Source organism: Ctenopharyngodon idella, chromosome 20 (genome assembly GCF_019924925.1).
Source record: "Ctenopharyngodon idella isolate HZGC_01 chromosome 20, HZGC01, whole genome shotgun sequence".
Classification (NCBI taxonomy): domain Eukaryota; kingdom Metazoa; phylum Chordata; class Actinopteri; order Cypriniformes; family Xenocyprididae; genus Ctenopharyngodon; species Ctenopharyngodon idella.
The window spans coordinates 19,856,564-19,873,739 of record NC_067239.1 but is presented as its reverse complement, the minus strand read 5'-3'; the positions used below and the strand labels follow the sequence as shown (position 1 = coordinate 19,873,739).

Here is a 17,176-nt window from a genome sequence, read left to right as displayed (position 1 = left end):
GCGCGTGAACGTGCGTCTAGTCAGACAGCTCACTAGGTTTTGGGAACAGACTCGGTCTCGTCCAGACTATTTTTAAATTCTTACCTCAAACCCCATGAAATTCAGCCTAGCGTCTAGGCTCATTTGGAGGACAGTATACAAGCAGCTATAAATCTTTTATTTGGAAAGCTATTACCACAAACTAAAAGAATTCAATTAATTTGTACAAGTACTAATTACTAGGCTATCTAAGAACTGTTAAACCATCTATGACAGTGTGAAGGAGAAAAAAGCCGAACTGTACTGTAATAATATTTATAGTTAACCATTATTATGTATAGTTTCCTCTTCTGGAAAATTGACCAAAAAATACTGATGACTCATCCTGCACTCAATCATTTTAACCAATCATTTGCATTGTAGAATGAAAGTATTAGATTATCATTAGACATTTCTGCAAAGTGATGTAACGAGAGTACTACTGGCTAAAAAAGCAGGGACAAACATAAACTTTCTATTTTAATAGGAAATACATTCTAAAGCAATTTCATGGGGTCTTTAAAGAAATCATATTTATTTTGTCGCTATTAAAGAAGTTTACAGAATACTACAGAAACCCAGTCAAAATGCATCACATCATCTCACAAAGAATGTAAAAAAGTCACCAGGACAGACGGAGATAAAAACAAATTTCAAAACAAAACTGTATGGTTTATAAAATGGTCATTTTAATTCAGGTTACATAGCTGTTATGTAGGGCTTGTACATTTTCACAAGGCTTTGGGGGACTACAGTCAATGATTAGCAAAAACACAACAGTGGTCCAAATAACTATTGACATCACTTGACAAATCAAACATCCTCTCAACATGTGCATAAACCTGCAATGAAAAGTACTTAACCAAACTGTGGAACATGTATGTAGTATTGGTTCCCATTCCAGTGTATATTGAAAAATGGGCATGCATGATATTTTTTCATCTTTTTTTTTTTTTTTTAATCATCACAAGCCATCGCAAGGTAACACATTAAAGTGAAAACCATAACCAGGCAGGAGTGTTTCGTGACCTTCAAGATGAAGACATGATTCAAATGGTCTATGAAAAGTGCATACTTGGCTGAGCAATGCTAGCTGACTTGGTACACCAGAAAACAGCCATCTTGCTATCAATACTAAAGCACAGGCTCATTTTAAGCCAACACTATGACAGTCAACAAGACATTTATCTCATTCAAGTGTATGTTGATTTCCCTAGAAAGATGTATAATGGAAGGTGATATAGCAGGACAGGAACTAGCCATGCTTGAGGCAAAACGCTCTGCATTTTGTGACCGACACTTCCAATATTTCAGTTTACCAGAATATACACACTAGTTGCTGTCACAATTAAAGGACAATTGATTTTATGTGAGGCTAATACTTTTCTACAGCAGACACTGCACATAAAGAAGGCCAAAAGGACAAAAACACAAAACTGAGGAATGGAGATGTTACTTTAACTTAATATTTACTTTCATTACAACCACAAGCCAGGTGGTGGAAACTGGAGAGAGAGAGAGAAAAAAAAACAACAGACTGATTGGAATTCCCACACTCACAGCTCATTGGTAATGATCATGGGCTTTTACATGGCTAGAATAATCATAAGTGAAACAATAAGGAATGAAGAAGTGTAAAAAGTTGTCTTTTTCCAGGATTCTTTTTCTTTAATCTGTGGAGAGAAGATGTGGCCGTTTAGTTCTCTCCTCCGTCTCCTCCTTCACCCTCATCTGCAGCGTTGTCAGAGGTCCATAACTGATTAAAAAAAAAAAAGGGGGGGTTAAAAAAAATGTGTGCTTGAATACTGAACATCTATATTTTGAACTATAAATATAAATGATGGTGATATAACTTATCAAATCTGCATTCCACAGTCTCAGAGAAGACTATTTTTGTAGGGTCAGTATGACTGTTTGTAACTCACTGTGAGGTTGTCTCTAAGCAGCTGCATGATAAGTGTGCTGTCTTTGTACGAGTCTTCGTTCAGTGTATCCAGCTCTGCAATGGCTTCATCAAAGGCCTGCAAGCACAAGGCCACAATAAGTTGAGGTATGTGAACGAACAGTCAAGCCCCTGGTATGTGAACCATGTGCCTGATGAAATTCAAAGGTTGAGGAAAGTATAAAAATCCAGAAGGACAGGTGGGTAAAATTTCCATAGGAATTTCCCTTTCACTGAGTTAAAGGTTTAATTGTACGTGAAGTAACTACCACAACCTAAAAGAATGTCCAAAAAAAAAAAAAAAAAAAAAGGCCCTAATCCCTTCTGGCATTGTTTTGAGAAAATTCCCTGCTTATTACAGGTAGTCCCACCCCAAACTCATATTAGTGGTCAAACTAGAAGCTGATATGTTGGAAAAGAGTTACCATTAAAGGGAGTGTCCATCCGCAAACATAAACTGTCATCATTTACTCACCCTCAATGCCATTCCAAACCCATAAGACTTTGGGTAATCTTTGAAACAAAAATACTTTTAATGAAACCTGAGACGTTTGCCGCTTGAAGAGATATGATCGCTTTATGTGATGAGCAGATAAACAAATACACCACACACTAAAACACTTCATTGGCTCTCACACATCATGCACGCACATTTTAGCTTCTGTGTTTACCAAATGTGATGAGCCCTATGTATGATCATTGTTTAGATGTAAATAAAAGCTTAAATTAAATCTGTTCATCAAATAATATGATTGTATATTTTCATAAGACTTAATCCACTCAATTCATATGGTTTTGTTTTATGGTGCTTTATGACCTTTTTGGATCTCTAAAATTTTGATTACCTGGAATTTCAATGGATAGAAACCTCAGGTTTCATTACAAATATCTTAATATGTTTTTCAAAGATTAACAGATTAAATTATTAATTCCTCATAAATAAGTTTAATAAATAGCAACAGAGTGGTGCTGTCATCTAAAATCCTACTTGTTTGGCCAGAGCGCAGGCCTGCTCAGGAGAGTTGAGGATCTCATAGTAGAAGACAGAGAAGTTGAGAGCCAGTCCCAGACGAATGGGGTGTGTGGGCTGCATCTCCTTCTTACTGATGTCAAATGCATCCTGGTAGGCGCCTTGAGAGTTGGTTATCGTTTCTGTAGGGGAAAAATAAATAATAAATAAATATTATTAATAATAATAATAAAATAATAATATATATATATATATATATATATATATATATATATATATATATATATATATATATATATATATATATATATATAGTGTGTATGTGTGTGTGTATGTGTGTGTGTGTTAAAAAAAGTTATGACAAAATAAGTGATTGATTGGACATAACTAACTAGTAGCAATGAGTCAGTGGTTCTGGACAGGATATTACTAGCAATATGTGGTTTTTCAATGTGTGGTTTTTCACATGTTGACTATAGTTTAGTAGGTTCTTAACCATTATGACTCCTTTTTCCATTTGTCCAAGACACTATTCAAAGGCCCTACTATCTATTCCTCTGGTACTTCTGCAAAAACAAAATAAACTCAAAAATGTCAGTTTAATGTCGTACATCTTTATTTATTTATTTTTAATTTTTTTTTTTTTTAGCATTTTAATAGGATTTTGTTAACCGGAATAAGACCCAGTAATGAGCCCTGGCCCCCTATTTGGGAATCACTGCTTTCAAAGTTTTGCGCCCAAAAATGAAAATTCTGTTACTCAGCCTCATGTCGTTCAAAACCCTTAAGACTTTCGTTCATCTTGGGAACAAAAATTAAGGTATTTTTAATAAAATCTGAGCAATTTCTGACCCTCCATTGACAGTCCATGCAACTACCACTAACGACTTTGATGCTTTAAAAAGTTCATAAAGAGATCATAAAACTAATCCAAATAAATTGAGCGGTTTAGTCCAAATTTTCTTAAAGTCGGCATGAAGCGGAAGTTGCGATTGTCTTTTCTTTTCTACTGTGACGTCTATCCGAGTGAAACGGCATCTGAAATGAGAGGGCGGGACTTGATTTCATCCTTTGGGAACTGATTGGATCGTTGGAAGTTGGGTGTTGCTAACAAAATGGAGGCAGATCTGAATACCCGTTTGCAGTCAGTGGGGGATTTCTCTCCACCGGACTCACTGCAAGCACTCTTACGTACGTTACTGTAAGAATTTTATTTACTGAGGATGACGAGGATGGTCAACGGCACTAAACAGCAAGAGAGCGCGCGAGAGAGACCGACTGACTGACTGACGGTGTGTGTCCGTTGGCACGGAGCGAGCATTTCTGGTTCATTCACATGGAAGTTGAGCCTCACGCCCGCGCGTAACGTTTAACTTCCATTGGAATGAATCTAAAAATGCTCTGGTCACTTGCTCTGCTCCAGTGGACACGCAGCCTGACTGACTGAGCATGTCCTCCATCAGGTTCCTTTCAATGTTTGAGGGTACTGTACACCCCAATGGCTGGCATCAGCCCCAGCGTCCAGCGACAGCATTTTACCCTTACGTCACTGGATCTGTTGGCAGTTCCAGATATCTCCGCCCTCACGCCATGGCATGTGACAGGAAGAGACGATGAGTCGTTTTGAGGGGGGAAGGGAAGTTAATGTTTTTGATTAAAGATCACAAGGGCACATGAATTAAAAAAAAAAAAATTAAGAAGTGTACTGATAAATTATTAATAATATATACACTACAATATTCCATAAAAAAAAAAATAAAAAATAAGAGTTGTCAATTTTGATTTCATGCCAACTTTAAGAATCACGATCGCTTAATATGACGAACAGATTGAATTTAGGCTTTTATTCACATAAAAACATTGATCACTGAACATAAACAGAAGCTCAACTGCACTTGCTTGACACGATAGAAAAAATCTTATTGGTTCTTGCGGAAGCTCAAACGTGCTGCGTAACACAAGAATGAACCTCATTGGTTCTTGAGCTTCCGTTTACCAATACTGAGCGCCGACGTTCTAACGTAGAACCCGGGAGCGCTGCACTGTGTTTACTACGTGAACAGTGTAGGAGACTGACATGGAAGAGAAGAAATTGTTGAATAGTCATTATTTTTGTTTGTTTTTTTGCACACAAAAAGTATTTTTGTCACTTCATAACATTAAGGTTGAACTGCTGTAGTCACATGGACTATTTTAACAATGTCTTTTCTACCTTTCTGGGCCTTGAAAGTAGTTGTTGTGTTGCAGCCTATCGGAGGCCAGATAGCTCACGGATTTCAACAAAAATATCTTAATTTGTATTCCAAAGATGAATGAAGGTCTTACTGGTTTGGAGCAACATGAGGGTGAGTAATGACAGAATTTTGGGTGAACTAACCCTTTAAGCCAACAGACTGATGGCATAAGTATGAACATACATAAGCATTATCAATCACAGAATGCTTTGATAAAATCTGAAGACATCTAAAAGACAAAGTACAAAAACAGGCATTAAATCAGAAAAAAAAAAAAAACCCTAAGGTCTTTGATCAAAGGTCAAGATGGTGAAATATCCTTCTCCAGTATAAGATGCTTGGAAACATATTAGAGGAGGCATATTTTAAACTGGTTCTCCATGACTGCTCCTGTTCTGTAGCCTGCCAGAAGGGGAATAAAAACCCCAGAAGACTGTCTCCCAGAAGGACAAGCAGCTGACTCGAGGAGGGTGTAGAAGATGGCCTAAGGCAGCTAAATACTCTGCACAGAACCCAAACTCATTCATCTTGAATTTGAAGCCCACAAACCCAATTTAGCCTAGAGCAAAGCACAAGATGCAGCACTGACATGGTTTCCCAAATACAGACTGAAATTATTTAATTCACATCTGAGATGGAAACATTTGTGCTTAAATTTGAGGCCATTCTCAGCATTGAGGTAGATTCAGCTCTCGTGCCTGAGAGAATTAATGCATTGTGCAGTGTCAGATGCCAAAAGCTCGGTCAGTTTTTGCTTTCACTTTCAGGAAATAACTGACTGTGGTTTGAGACTCCTTCAACGGCATAACTCTCGTGCAAAGTTTGCATATTGCATGTGTGATATCCATGTGTGAAATATTTCTATAAGATATGACATTTTTCTTCATCACCAACTCCATCTTTGCTCACAAAATGACAGAAAAAGATTCTAATTTCCTGCGACAAAAACAAAGTAAATAACACAACTAATAAATAAATAATTAAATTAATGAACAAATAAGTAAACTATTTACTTTTTATTGTGCGATATTGTCCCAGAAATAATTGTGATATGCGATATTATTGTCATTTTAAGACCATTTCATGCCACTGAATATATAATCATAATATAACAGCAAGTAGGCCTACACACTTTCAAATGACAATGAACTTAACTCTTAAGAATATTTAGATAGGCTACTGGAATTGAAGCGTGAAAAAAATAATGTTGAATAAATAATAAACCTTTGCTAACAAAAACTGCAAAATAAGAAGAAGAAAAAAAAAAAAAAAAAAAACACTTGCAAATGCACAAAAGAAACTTATATGGAGATTTTCCATCTACAGGCTTTTCCCTGACCTTATTTTCTCAGTAAAGTAAGGGTGCACGCTATTGTCAGATGTCCATATGAACAAAGACACAGATTTAGAAGTCACATATGGCCTGTTGAGGTATCTGTTTTTCTAGAGGCATGTTTGAAAAACTTCTTTTAACTTGAGTGCCGCGTTTTAGCGCCACATCATGCACAAGATGCTGCGAAAGACGCGAGTGCAACAGTCAAACAAACACGTTTTAATGGAAAAACAGCGCAGTGGAATGCAAAAACGCGTTCTCTATGAAAACAAACAAGACACTCGCGACTGCCGCGTCCTGTGTGAAACTAGTTGTGAGCGTGCACCATTTCGCGCTGTCATGTTTATATTTGCACCAGTGGATTGCGGAATTCTTTGCACTTATTCTTTCAAAGTGTCTGTAGTTGTCAGGAAAACACTAACGTTTCGAATGGCGCATTTTTCCGCCTGTCGATGTCAGCTCTGTGTATAAAGGAGCTGCCTGAGCCCCGCTTTCACCTCGGAGAGCAGACGAGATGACAGAGGCAGCCCGATCGGCAAAATGTCAGTGACATTTATTTTTGTGTAAACATAATGGGCAATATATCACGTCACCAAAAATGATCTAGGTCATGTCCATATATTGTGCGATAAGTCGATATATCGACTATCGCGACAGGCCTTACAATAATTCAAAGCCTTACAATAATTCAAATTATTACAGAAGTACTGGGATAAAAGTTTATAGTTCCGATATAAACACTAATGTCTACTGTAGCTTCAGTAAGTAATGCTTCAAGCAATCAGCTTTTGAAAGTAATGTTTTAAATAAGGATTGTATCAATTACATCATTACACCAGTAGGTAGAAACAAGTGACTGTTAAAAAATGAAAAAAAAAAAAAAAACATTGAATCATTCATTAAAACTTTTTTTAAAAAATAATTTAAAATGAATTATTTTTAAATAGACTGCAGCAAATAACATTTTGTCAGAACCTGTGATAAATGACGTGATTTTGTTTAGCAGTCTATTCAGAATCGTGGGAGATTTGTGATCTTTATTTTAAAGAATTTATCCAGAATCGTGCAGCTCTAAATGCATTATTGAGAAAATAACAGGCATATACACCCTTTCCTTACAGCAGAAATGCAGTAAGGCACTTACCCTTCCTGGCATCTCCAGAGGCAACCTCTGCAAGATATCTGTAGTAGTCACCCTTCATCTTTAAATAGAAGACTTTGCTCTCAGCATTTGTTGAGTTCTCGATCAAATATTTGCCCAGCAGTCCCTGAGGGTGGGAAGAAAGAGGATGTGTAAGGAAAAACAAGCTCTCTCTATCTGTCTATCCACTTTAAACAAAACGGTTACAATTAACTAATTAAGGTGGAAATGGCTGCAGTTTTATGGAACTGTAAATGTGAAATATTCATTTCAAAAGTATGCACAGTCTGGTGTATTTTATACTGAGAAATCAAACTCTTTTCCACAACCAGTTTGAGGCAACAGTTTACAACATTCTGGGCGTTGGTGGTTCAGTGGGGCTGTTAGACAAACCATGCAAACGCACACAAACCCAACTGTAAAGCACAGAATGGTGCAGACTTCCTGTGTGACAGCCTAGCCCTTTCACTGCTCAGCCTGTCATTTTAGATCTGCAGAACCAAACTGTGTTCACTTCCCTAATGTGAAAGAAAATAAGAAAAAAGAAAGATGTTTTTTTTGTTGTTGTTTTTTTTTTTTTTTTTTTTTTTAAAGGAAACTAAAGAGAGAAGAAAATGAAAAAAAGAAAAGGCAAAGGAAAAAGAACAAATAGTGAAATTAAAAAGTAAAAGACTGACATCAGTGCATTTAGTCTAAAGAGGGCAGTCATGGTACTCTGGCCCCACATGACCCTGTGATTACACAGTCAGAGCAGCAGCCACATCACATGTGCTTCCTAATGCCTGATTTAACAGCAAGCCTGAGCACTGCAACACACTCCCCCTCATGACAACACAGACACGGATGTGTCAGAACATAAAATCCACTGTCAGGGGTAATATTTAAAAAGAAACCTTACAATGTTCATAGTGAAGAAATAGTAATGCTTTCTGGACTTTTTCAAGATGTTTAACAAGCATAAAGCATGTAAATATGTGACCTGAAGAGTAACTGAATGTTGATGGAATAAAGGTCACTTTTTGGGTGTTATGGAACAGAAGAAAGTGAAACCACATACAAGCAATCTTGCATAAAAAAAACACTCAGAAACAGCTACTGTAACCTGAATGAGATAAAGCTTAGATTTTCTATTTTAATATATAATTAATACCTGTGATGGCAGAGCTGCATTTTCAGCATCATTACTTCAGGTTTCAGTGTCACATGATCCTTCAGAAATCATTCTAACATGCTGATTTGCTGCTCAAGATTTCTTACTGTGCGTTCACACCGCCGTCGGCATAAGCGTCAAAATTCACTCTGGCTGCCCTGCCAACGACGCTGTACTGTGCGTTCAGACCGCCGCCGGTGGAAGCGTCAAAGTAATCAATCGGAATGTAGAAGTCCTCCGTTTGAGAGGATTCCAGAGAACGCAGAGAACAAATTGCTTAACTGGAGAAAATAATGATAAATGTCATTAGGCTTAAATATATAATGCATACAGCTATAAATTTATATAGTTAATACTATATAGGCATACAGCTATGCCATTTTAGACATAGCATGCAAAACAATGTCAGACACCTTGGTCCACGCATCATTTTTCTTATTTATGCCCCTGTTAGCAAACAGGGACACACATCGTATATTATTGGGAAACCCGTCACGGCAATTATCCACCTCTCCTCCATTTTGCTTGGGAACTAATGTTTGGTCGGAACCAAAGTTTACACGACTGCGTTCTCTGGAATCCTCTCAAGCGGAGGACCTCTACATTCTGATTGGTTGCCGCCGAACCGCCTCATAGCTCATAACCATAAAGTTGACCTAACTTCAACTCTCCTCGATGCCCACACAGTCCAAGACGCGCGGTGCCACGGCTCGCCGGAGCTTGCCGCCGGCTCAGATTGAAAATGAATGACTTCCTGTCACTTTGATGCTCTCGCCGGTGGCGGTGTGAACGCACTGTTATTACTATCAATGTTGAAAATAGTTGTTCTGCTTAAAAGATTTGTAGAAACAGTGATACACTGTTTCCATGATTCTTTGAAGAACAGAAAGTTCAAAAGAACAGCATTTATTTGAAAAATGAATGTTTTGTAAAATTATAAATGTCTTTGCTGGCTCTTGATCTTTTTAATGTGTCCTTGCTGAATAAAAGAATAGTATTTCTATATAGTATATATGAAGTATTTCTTTCATTAAAAAAAAAAACAAAAAACTTTTGAACAGACGTTTGTTTTATGCAGACTACCACATTCAGATATCATGCCATCAGAAAAAATCTTTATGTAACATTAGGAAGGATAAAACAAGAAATTAACGCACTGTAATTTTCAATCTCCTAATGCAAGTTAAAGTTTAAACATCAGTGTTTACTGCCTGCTGTTAACAGCAACTAAACTTAAAATGGCAAATGTCAGTAAAGCAAGCGTGACATTTAACCCCACTGTACACATTAATCTGTCTAACAGATAATTAGCACAGCTCTAATGTCTATGAAGCCAGGGATCATTTTCCTGTTTGCCATCCAGTAATCCAGCTGGTACCACCTTAAGAAAAGGAACTGGAACGGGATTTGATAATGAGAGCAGAGAATTTATGCAGCCATGTACCCTTCAGTCCAGCTGAAGTAAAGGGACTGATCCCGAGTCCCCTGCAAAGTGTAGTTATGGTCAAAGACATTTTAAATGAAAAGATTTTGATGCATCTTTGAGCAATCTGTGGAAGTCTGATGATGAAACTAGCATGACTCCAAGTTGCATAACAGCCAAACATAATGGAAACAAATAGCTAGTCATTTCCCCTGAAGGAACCTGAGGTTAAGTGCCTTCTTCAAGGACAAAATGGTGAAAGGTCATGGCTTATTTTTTGTATTGCTTGAACCAGCAGCGTTCAACGTTTCCACACCATTCACATTAAAACACACTGAAAAATAGAAATTAGCCCCTCTGTTTTGATTTAAAAGTTGTTTGCAAGACAGATTATATTAGTGTTACACTATTTTAGTAGTATATGTATACTATTCTAGTATTCATTAAAATTTTGAATTAGCATTTATTTTTATATTTTCAGTTTATTTTAATTTACGTTTTAGTAACTTAGTTTTCTGATTTTTGTTTTGGTATGCACATGACATCACAGTAGGTGGGAGTCACTGCGGTTACACCCTGAGTGTTACATACTGAGTGGCAGCGTTGGTGTTCAGCCAGAATGCCGTGAAAGACACAAAAACATCTAAAATGGGAAAGAGCTTTGCAATTGATCCAGCGTTTATTAAAAAAAAACATCCACTATGATGAGCCTTATGTTCTACAAAGGGGGATGGTTAGACAATGTTAGACAAACCCGGTTTTCCTTAGAAAGCAAGTTTAGATAAATAGATAGGAGCACAAAGGAGTTCAGTTCACAGAGTGAAACTCTATATCACCTGCCTGACGGTAACAGTTGACAGTGATCCAGATATCTTTTAAAAGATTCTACAAAACATACTGAAACAACCAGAATATCCATTGATGTCCTCGTCACTTTTATCCCATCTGGAAGTACGACCAAGCGTCAAGTCAAATTTATTAACGCTTCGCAATATACAGTTTCCAGGCAGCTTTACAGAAAGTCATAATGTTGTGTCTATAATGCCATAAGGCTTCAACAAGTTTTACAGCTGGGCGATATGACGATATTTAACAATGATATAAGTGATCATTCGGATTTAGATCTACCTATATTGTATTTATAGTGTTGTCTAGAAGATAAAGCGTTCACAGGCTTTGCTTTATGCATTTCCACTCCGTCAAAATCCATGGACCACTGGTTCTTTGGTAAGTTGTAAGGAATACTGTCGAGTCCAACTGAATTTGATTTAAAAAGATGATAGTTTGTTTTACTCCTGTTTTCACAGTTTCTCACATTAAGTCCATTTATGTTGCAGGATGTTTTGCCACTCAGTCCAGCTGGAGGCGGCGTGTTCGGGTGGGAAAGTGATGTCAATGCTAGTGTTGTCAAAAGTACCAACTTCGATACCAAGTCAGTACTGAAATTTAAAAAATGTAACGCTTTGAGCACCTCTGATTGGCCATTCAACATATATGTCTGTGATTGGCTACAATGATCAAGGCAGGGGAGCGTTTGAAAGCACACGGAAGTGTTTGAAAGTGTTTTGGAAGCCGGAGCTTTTATTATGCATTTATTAGCGGCATATCTGTATTAGCACTTGGTGAAGAGCGTCAATGATGTCTATTTACAACATCTTTTTGAAGCGTTGATCATTGTAGACAATCACAGACATATCTGATGAGCGAGTGAACACAATGGCCAATCAGAGGTGTTTATGAATCCGCTCAACAGTGCTCAAAGCATCACATTTTTAAAACTGGTACTTTTGACAACACTAGATACCCTGTATATAAATATATATAGAATGAGATTTCTATATTGCTTTAATTTTTTTTAAATTCCATTTGTTTTAGTAACTGTAGTACTTCAACTTATTTTATTTCAGTTAGTTGCTAAGATATTTCTAGTTTTCATTTTTTTTTTTTTATAAAAGTAATTATAATTTATTTAGCTTTATTTCAATTTAAAAAATATTTTTAGTAGTTCTAGTTAATAACAACATTGACAAATACATAGCTAGTTTTGAATTGCAAGCAATGGACAAAGACCCATTTGCAGTCACATGGTGTAGTTACAGAACCTACCAGCAGGGGCGAACTGGGCCATGCTAACCAGCCAAACCTTGACCCTATGATAGTCACCCTTTACACAAAGAGAGACTTCATAAAGTCATGCCCTTTACTCTACACTCCAATGGATATCCTCCCTGTGTGTCAGCGGCCCCTGACCTTCCTCTCTTCACACATTTTTTTTTTTTGTCTGACAGGAAACCAGCTATTTTAATGCCCTTCCTCCCGTTCTCTTCAGCATAAAGAGATGCAAAGAAAACAGTGGCTGACATGATGATGTGCACATCCATTTCCTGCCACCTTGTGCGACATGTAGCCTACAGTATGCATGCACACAATGACTCTCCATTACAGGATGGGCCCCTCATGTTAAGGATACCACTCCACACAGTCAGACGGATTAGCAAAACACAATCCTGAAACAAACCACGCTATTAAAAAACAGAGCACACTACAACAGTCAACTGCACGGCAATGCATCGCCACGGAAACTGTCTTAAAGGCTACTTTTAGTAGCTGAAGTCATTTGTTTCTAACCACAAATATTTTCTATCTGCAGCATGTGACAATGGTAAAAGCTCCTTTGTTAGACCTGTGAAGAAAGATGCAGATAATGAAAGCTGAACTGATCAGCAAAACTCTTCATTATCAAGAAAAAGCTGTTTGTGAAGAATTATTTGCTCCCTTCAAGCTGGTTTAACAGATAAACCTTTATAATATAAAGCCCAGCTTGAGTTTAAGTCAAAACGTCAGAGGTTGCACAACAAAATTATCATTATGCACCACTACGATGGCCTGGGTTGTACATTTTCTATCATGCCCTACCCCAATCCATTTTATCTGTCAGTAAATAAGTGTAACACTTGGTATTTCTAATGAACAAGAACTTCTGATCTTTTAGTCTCTTCAAATGCAATGTTGCAGGCTCTTTTTTCTTTTATTCTGCTGTCGCAATATAAAAGACAACACTCATCACTCTTGTGATCTGGTCAAGTGATTTAATGAAAAATATCCCATTAATTACTGCGTTGGAATCTTTAGTTTTTCTCTCAAAATCCTTACTCATGTTCCACAGAAGAAAAAATGTCACAGGTTTGGAATGACATGAGTGGGAGCAAATGAAAACAAAATGATTATTTTAAGGTGAACTATCTCTTTAAATTATCTGTCAGTCTGTCAATTTCATCACATAACATTAATAGTCTTGTCTGTACTGCAGCAGAATTTCAACAAGTTTGATAAGATGACTGGGCTACCAGGGGAGTGACAGTAGGAATCCAATAGTGATGACACAGAACCTCACAGCCTGTGGGAGAAGAGAGAGAAAGATGCTGTACTTCTGCCTGCAATACATATCGATTGTGAGAAGCTGAAGGCTTGGTTCTTGCTCTCTGCACCATTTCTCGGAGGAATCAATTCTCTAATAGTTCCACGAGAGCCTCTTACAACAAGAGCACTGTGATGAGGTGCCAAGCTAGACACCGGAACACTGTATGTGGCTGTTTTCCCCTCTAAATATGCCATGCCTCAACACAGCACTCCTTTTGAGACGAATACGATTCTTCTTAATTCAATGAGGTTAGAGGGGTACATAACCACTGGGTTCAATGCTTGTCTGCCATGTACTGCCAGCGATGACACTGCTAACAGTGACAGATCCCTGCTGGTGCTCAAATCCAGTTCCACATCATTGCTAAACCTTAAAGGCTCTGTATGTTTATCCATACATAATGATGGTCCATATGTAATACTGATGCATAGAGGTCAGCAAGGGGGGAAAAAAGTTAAGCTAAAAGAAGTTAAATATAATAAAAGATCATTCAAAATAGTAATGAATAATAATAGCATATAAAAGAACTCACCATGAAATCAAAATCTGCAGTTCTTATTTTTTTATGGAATACTGCAGTATTTATTATACATGATGTATCCATGCAATTCTTGTGATCTTGTAACCTTTAATCAAAACAATTTTCCCTCTCTCTTGCAATGACATCTCTTCTCTGATGACATGTTTGCTGGCGTGAGGACGGGACAATAACCTCTTTCCAGCAACCTGCGTAAAACTTAAAACTTTTAAGCTTGCTTTAAACCAACTTTAAAGTCTGCATTAAAAGGAAGCAATAGTCTTTTCTTCCTTATTGTGATTTATGAGTGAAACAGCTTCTCAAACATGAAAAAATGTAGGGCAGGACTTGATTTTGTCCATCGGGAATTGACTGGATCATTGTTATTTGCTATTGCTGCGATCCCATGTGAGTGACGGGCTGTCCCGTCCTCAAGAAAAATGTCATCAGAGAAGAGATGTTGTTAGAAGAAGGAGGGGAAGTTATTTTAATTACATATTTAAAAAATAATGATGTTTATGGATATGGATAAATCATTAATACTGCGATATTCCATCAAAAAATAAGAATTGTCAATTATGATTTCATGGTGACTTTAAATGCGTAATATAGAGTGTCAAAATTTAGTATAGTATTTAGCCAGCATAGTGTGTATACAGCATTTTATATATAGCCAGATTAGCAAATAAAGAGGCAGTATAGATTATAGACATACTGAGTATGGATATAGAAGTATAGATATCTAGTCAATACAGAGTCAGTATTGAGTATAGTTCAGATATAGTTACTACAGTACAGCAAATGGGGCTGGGCAAAAAAAAAAAAAAAAAAAAAAAAAAAGATTTTTCGATTAATCTTTTTTGTTTGTTTGTTTTAAATGTGTCGATTCAACATTGATTCTCAAAAGCCACGAATCGATTTTTCAATATTTATTTCCGCAAACATTGAACATAGCGCACATACTCGAAGCGCTCACAGCAGTGCGCCTCAGACAACTTGCAAATAATAAAATGAATTCTCTTTCACCTCTCCTTGTGCCTAAACAGAGAAATTCACACAAATTTATCTCAAAATGTCGCCTTTGCGAGTATCCAGGTTAACATAGTCGGTTATGGTTATGGTAAGCAGTAGAGAAAACACACGTGTATCATTATTGAATCCGTGCATTAGTCTTAAAGTGACAGCAACCTAATATTCCTGCAGCTGTCTGTGTTTTCGTTAATCAAAAAAAAAAAAAAAAAACGAGAAAATTACTCCCTGCTCTTCGCTGAATAACGTTCTTGTAACTTCAATAAGAATTAACCTTTATTTAATTTGTAAAGAGAAGATTATATGCGGTGTTGTTCTACATTTGATTATTCAATTTCTGTACCTGGAAACTACTACTACTACTACTACTATCGAAATCGAATCGAGATCTTGTAAATCGGAATCGAATCGAATTGGGACACCTGAATCGATACCCATCCCTAATAGCGAGTATTTATCTAGCATAGAGAGTCAATAGTTAGGGCATTGTAAATATGGAGTACATTCAGTTATAGTAACGTTATATAGGCATTATAGAGAACAGCCTTACCAACACCTCGTTGCAAATATCGCGTAATTCGGCCTCCACCTTCTCCCTGTACTCCTTCACCATCTGAAGCTTCTTGTCGTTGCCCTCGGTTTTCTGTTCAATACTGGAGATAACTCTCCAGGCCGACCTCCGAGCCCCGACGACGTTCTTGTAGGCGACGGAGAGCAGGTTCCTCTCCTCGTTGGTGAGTTCGGCTCCCTGCTCCGTCACCTGCTTCATGCACGCGGCCATGTCATCATAGCGCTCCGCCTGCTCCGCCAGCTTGGCTTTCTGAATCAGCTCCGTCTTATCCATGATTTAATCGCACGATGCGGCCGTTTAAACTCCGGGAAATGGCGAGTCCAGCAAAGAGGGGAGGGAGAGAAAAACAGTGTGTATAGGGGGAAAGGAGAAGCTGGCTGGCCGAAGCAGTAAGGGTGAAGTAATCCAGGAGCACCTGAGGATAAATTATGACAGTTTTAATCAATCAGATGTTCAGAAGGGACACAGCATTTTGTTCAGATTAATGAATATTGTATTTTATAATATTTTCCGGCTTTTAGCCTGTCAAAGAAGTGTTATTATGCTACACAATACATATTTTGTTTAATATGTCAATTTGAATCACATGAGGTTTATAGCCATACACCAGGCATGGTCGCTAATGTCCTATTAATCTCTTTAATTAATTCTCAAAATAAACAGAATAGAGATGTTTGATATTAAATAAATTTCTCCTTCTCGAGTTACTCACGCTTGTCTAATCTAATACTGTCCATTAACCAGCCGATGGCTAACCTACTACTAATGGACCACGACGAGCGCCACGATTCTGTCACTTCCAGCAAACCTGTCCGCTGTTCGTGTAAATATGTTTTAAATATCATTTAAGATAAATAATGCCAATACATATCAAATATTTGCATTGGCTTTGAATAATGCCCAGTTCACCTGATAGCGCGTGTAATTGAATTGGTTAGCTTGTGACAGCTAACGACTGCACTCCTATCTGACAGTATGAGTTTTACAAAATAATACCTGGCAGCGAACGCTAAGATCAAACACTATCAAATTCATTATATAACTGGAATAAGGAATACTATACGACGAGGCAAAAAAGTAAGAAAATGTTCCCACCTTGAAGAACGGTACCAATCAGCTACTCCGCGAAAGCTATATCCGCTTTGGGTTGGAGGGAGAAAAGATTCGCCTTCGCCTCAACCGAACCTGAAAAGGGGGCGTGGCTTTTAGAGCGCAAGTCCAATCAGGTCTTAGATATAGCATACTTTTTAAACGTCGGTCAAACTAAATTGACCAATGGTCGATAAAATATTGAAATAAAGGCGGGATTAGAGGAGGTTCACCCTGAGACCATGGAGTTTACGCCAATTAGAGCAAGTGAGAGGACGTCATCATCACGATGGACACGACCCCCCGATTCTTGTGCACTCAGCGGGCGTGGTAGGATC

General features: G+C 37.6%; 1 protein-coding gene across 1 annotated transcript; it reads right to left on the bottom strand.

Moving 5' to 3' along the window:
* Positions 1-685: 685 nt before the first annotated feature.
* Positions 686-16,980, bottom strand: ywhaqa (tyrosine 3-monooxygenase/tryptophan 5-monooxygenase activation protein, theta polypeptide a). The gene is made up of 6 exons (XM_051876463.1): positions 16,845-16,980; positions 15,729-16,164; positions 7,642-7,765; positions 2,949-3,112; positions 1,944-2,039; positions 686-1,774 (listed from the first exon to the last, which is right to left on the bottom strand). Exons 2-6 carry the CDS (start codon positions 16,020-16,022, stop codon positions 1,715-1,717), a joined length of 738 nt encoding a protein of 245 aa, XP_051732423.1. The 5' UTR covers positions 16,023-16,164; positions 16,845-16,980; the 3' UTR covers positions 686-1,714.
* Positions 16,981-17,176: the final 196 nt, after the last annotated feature.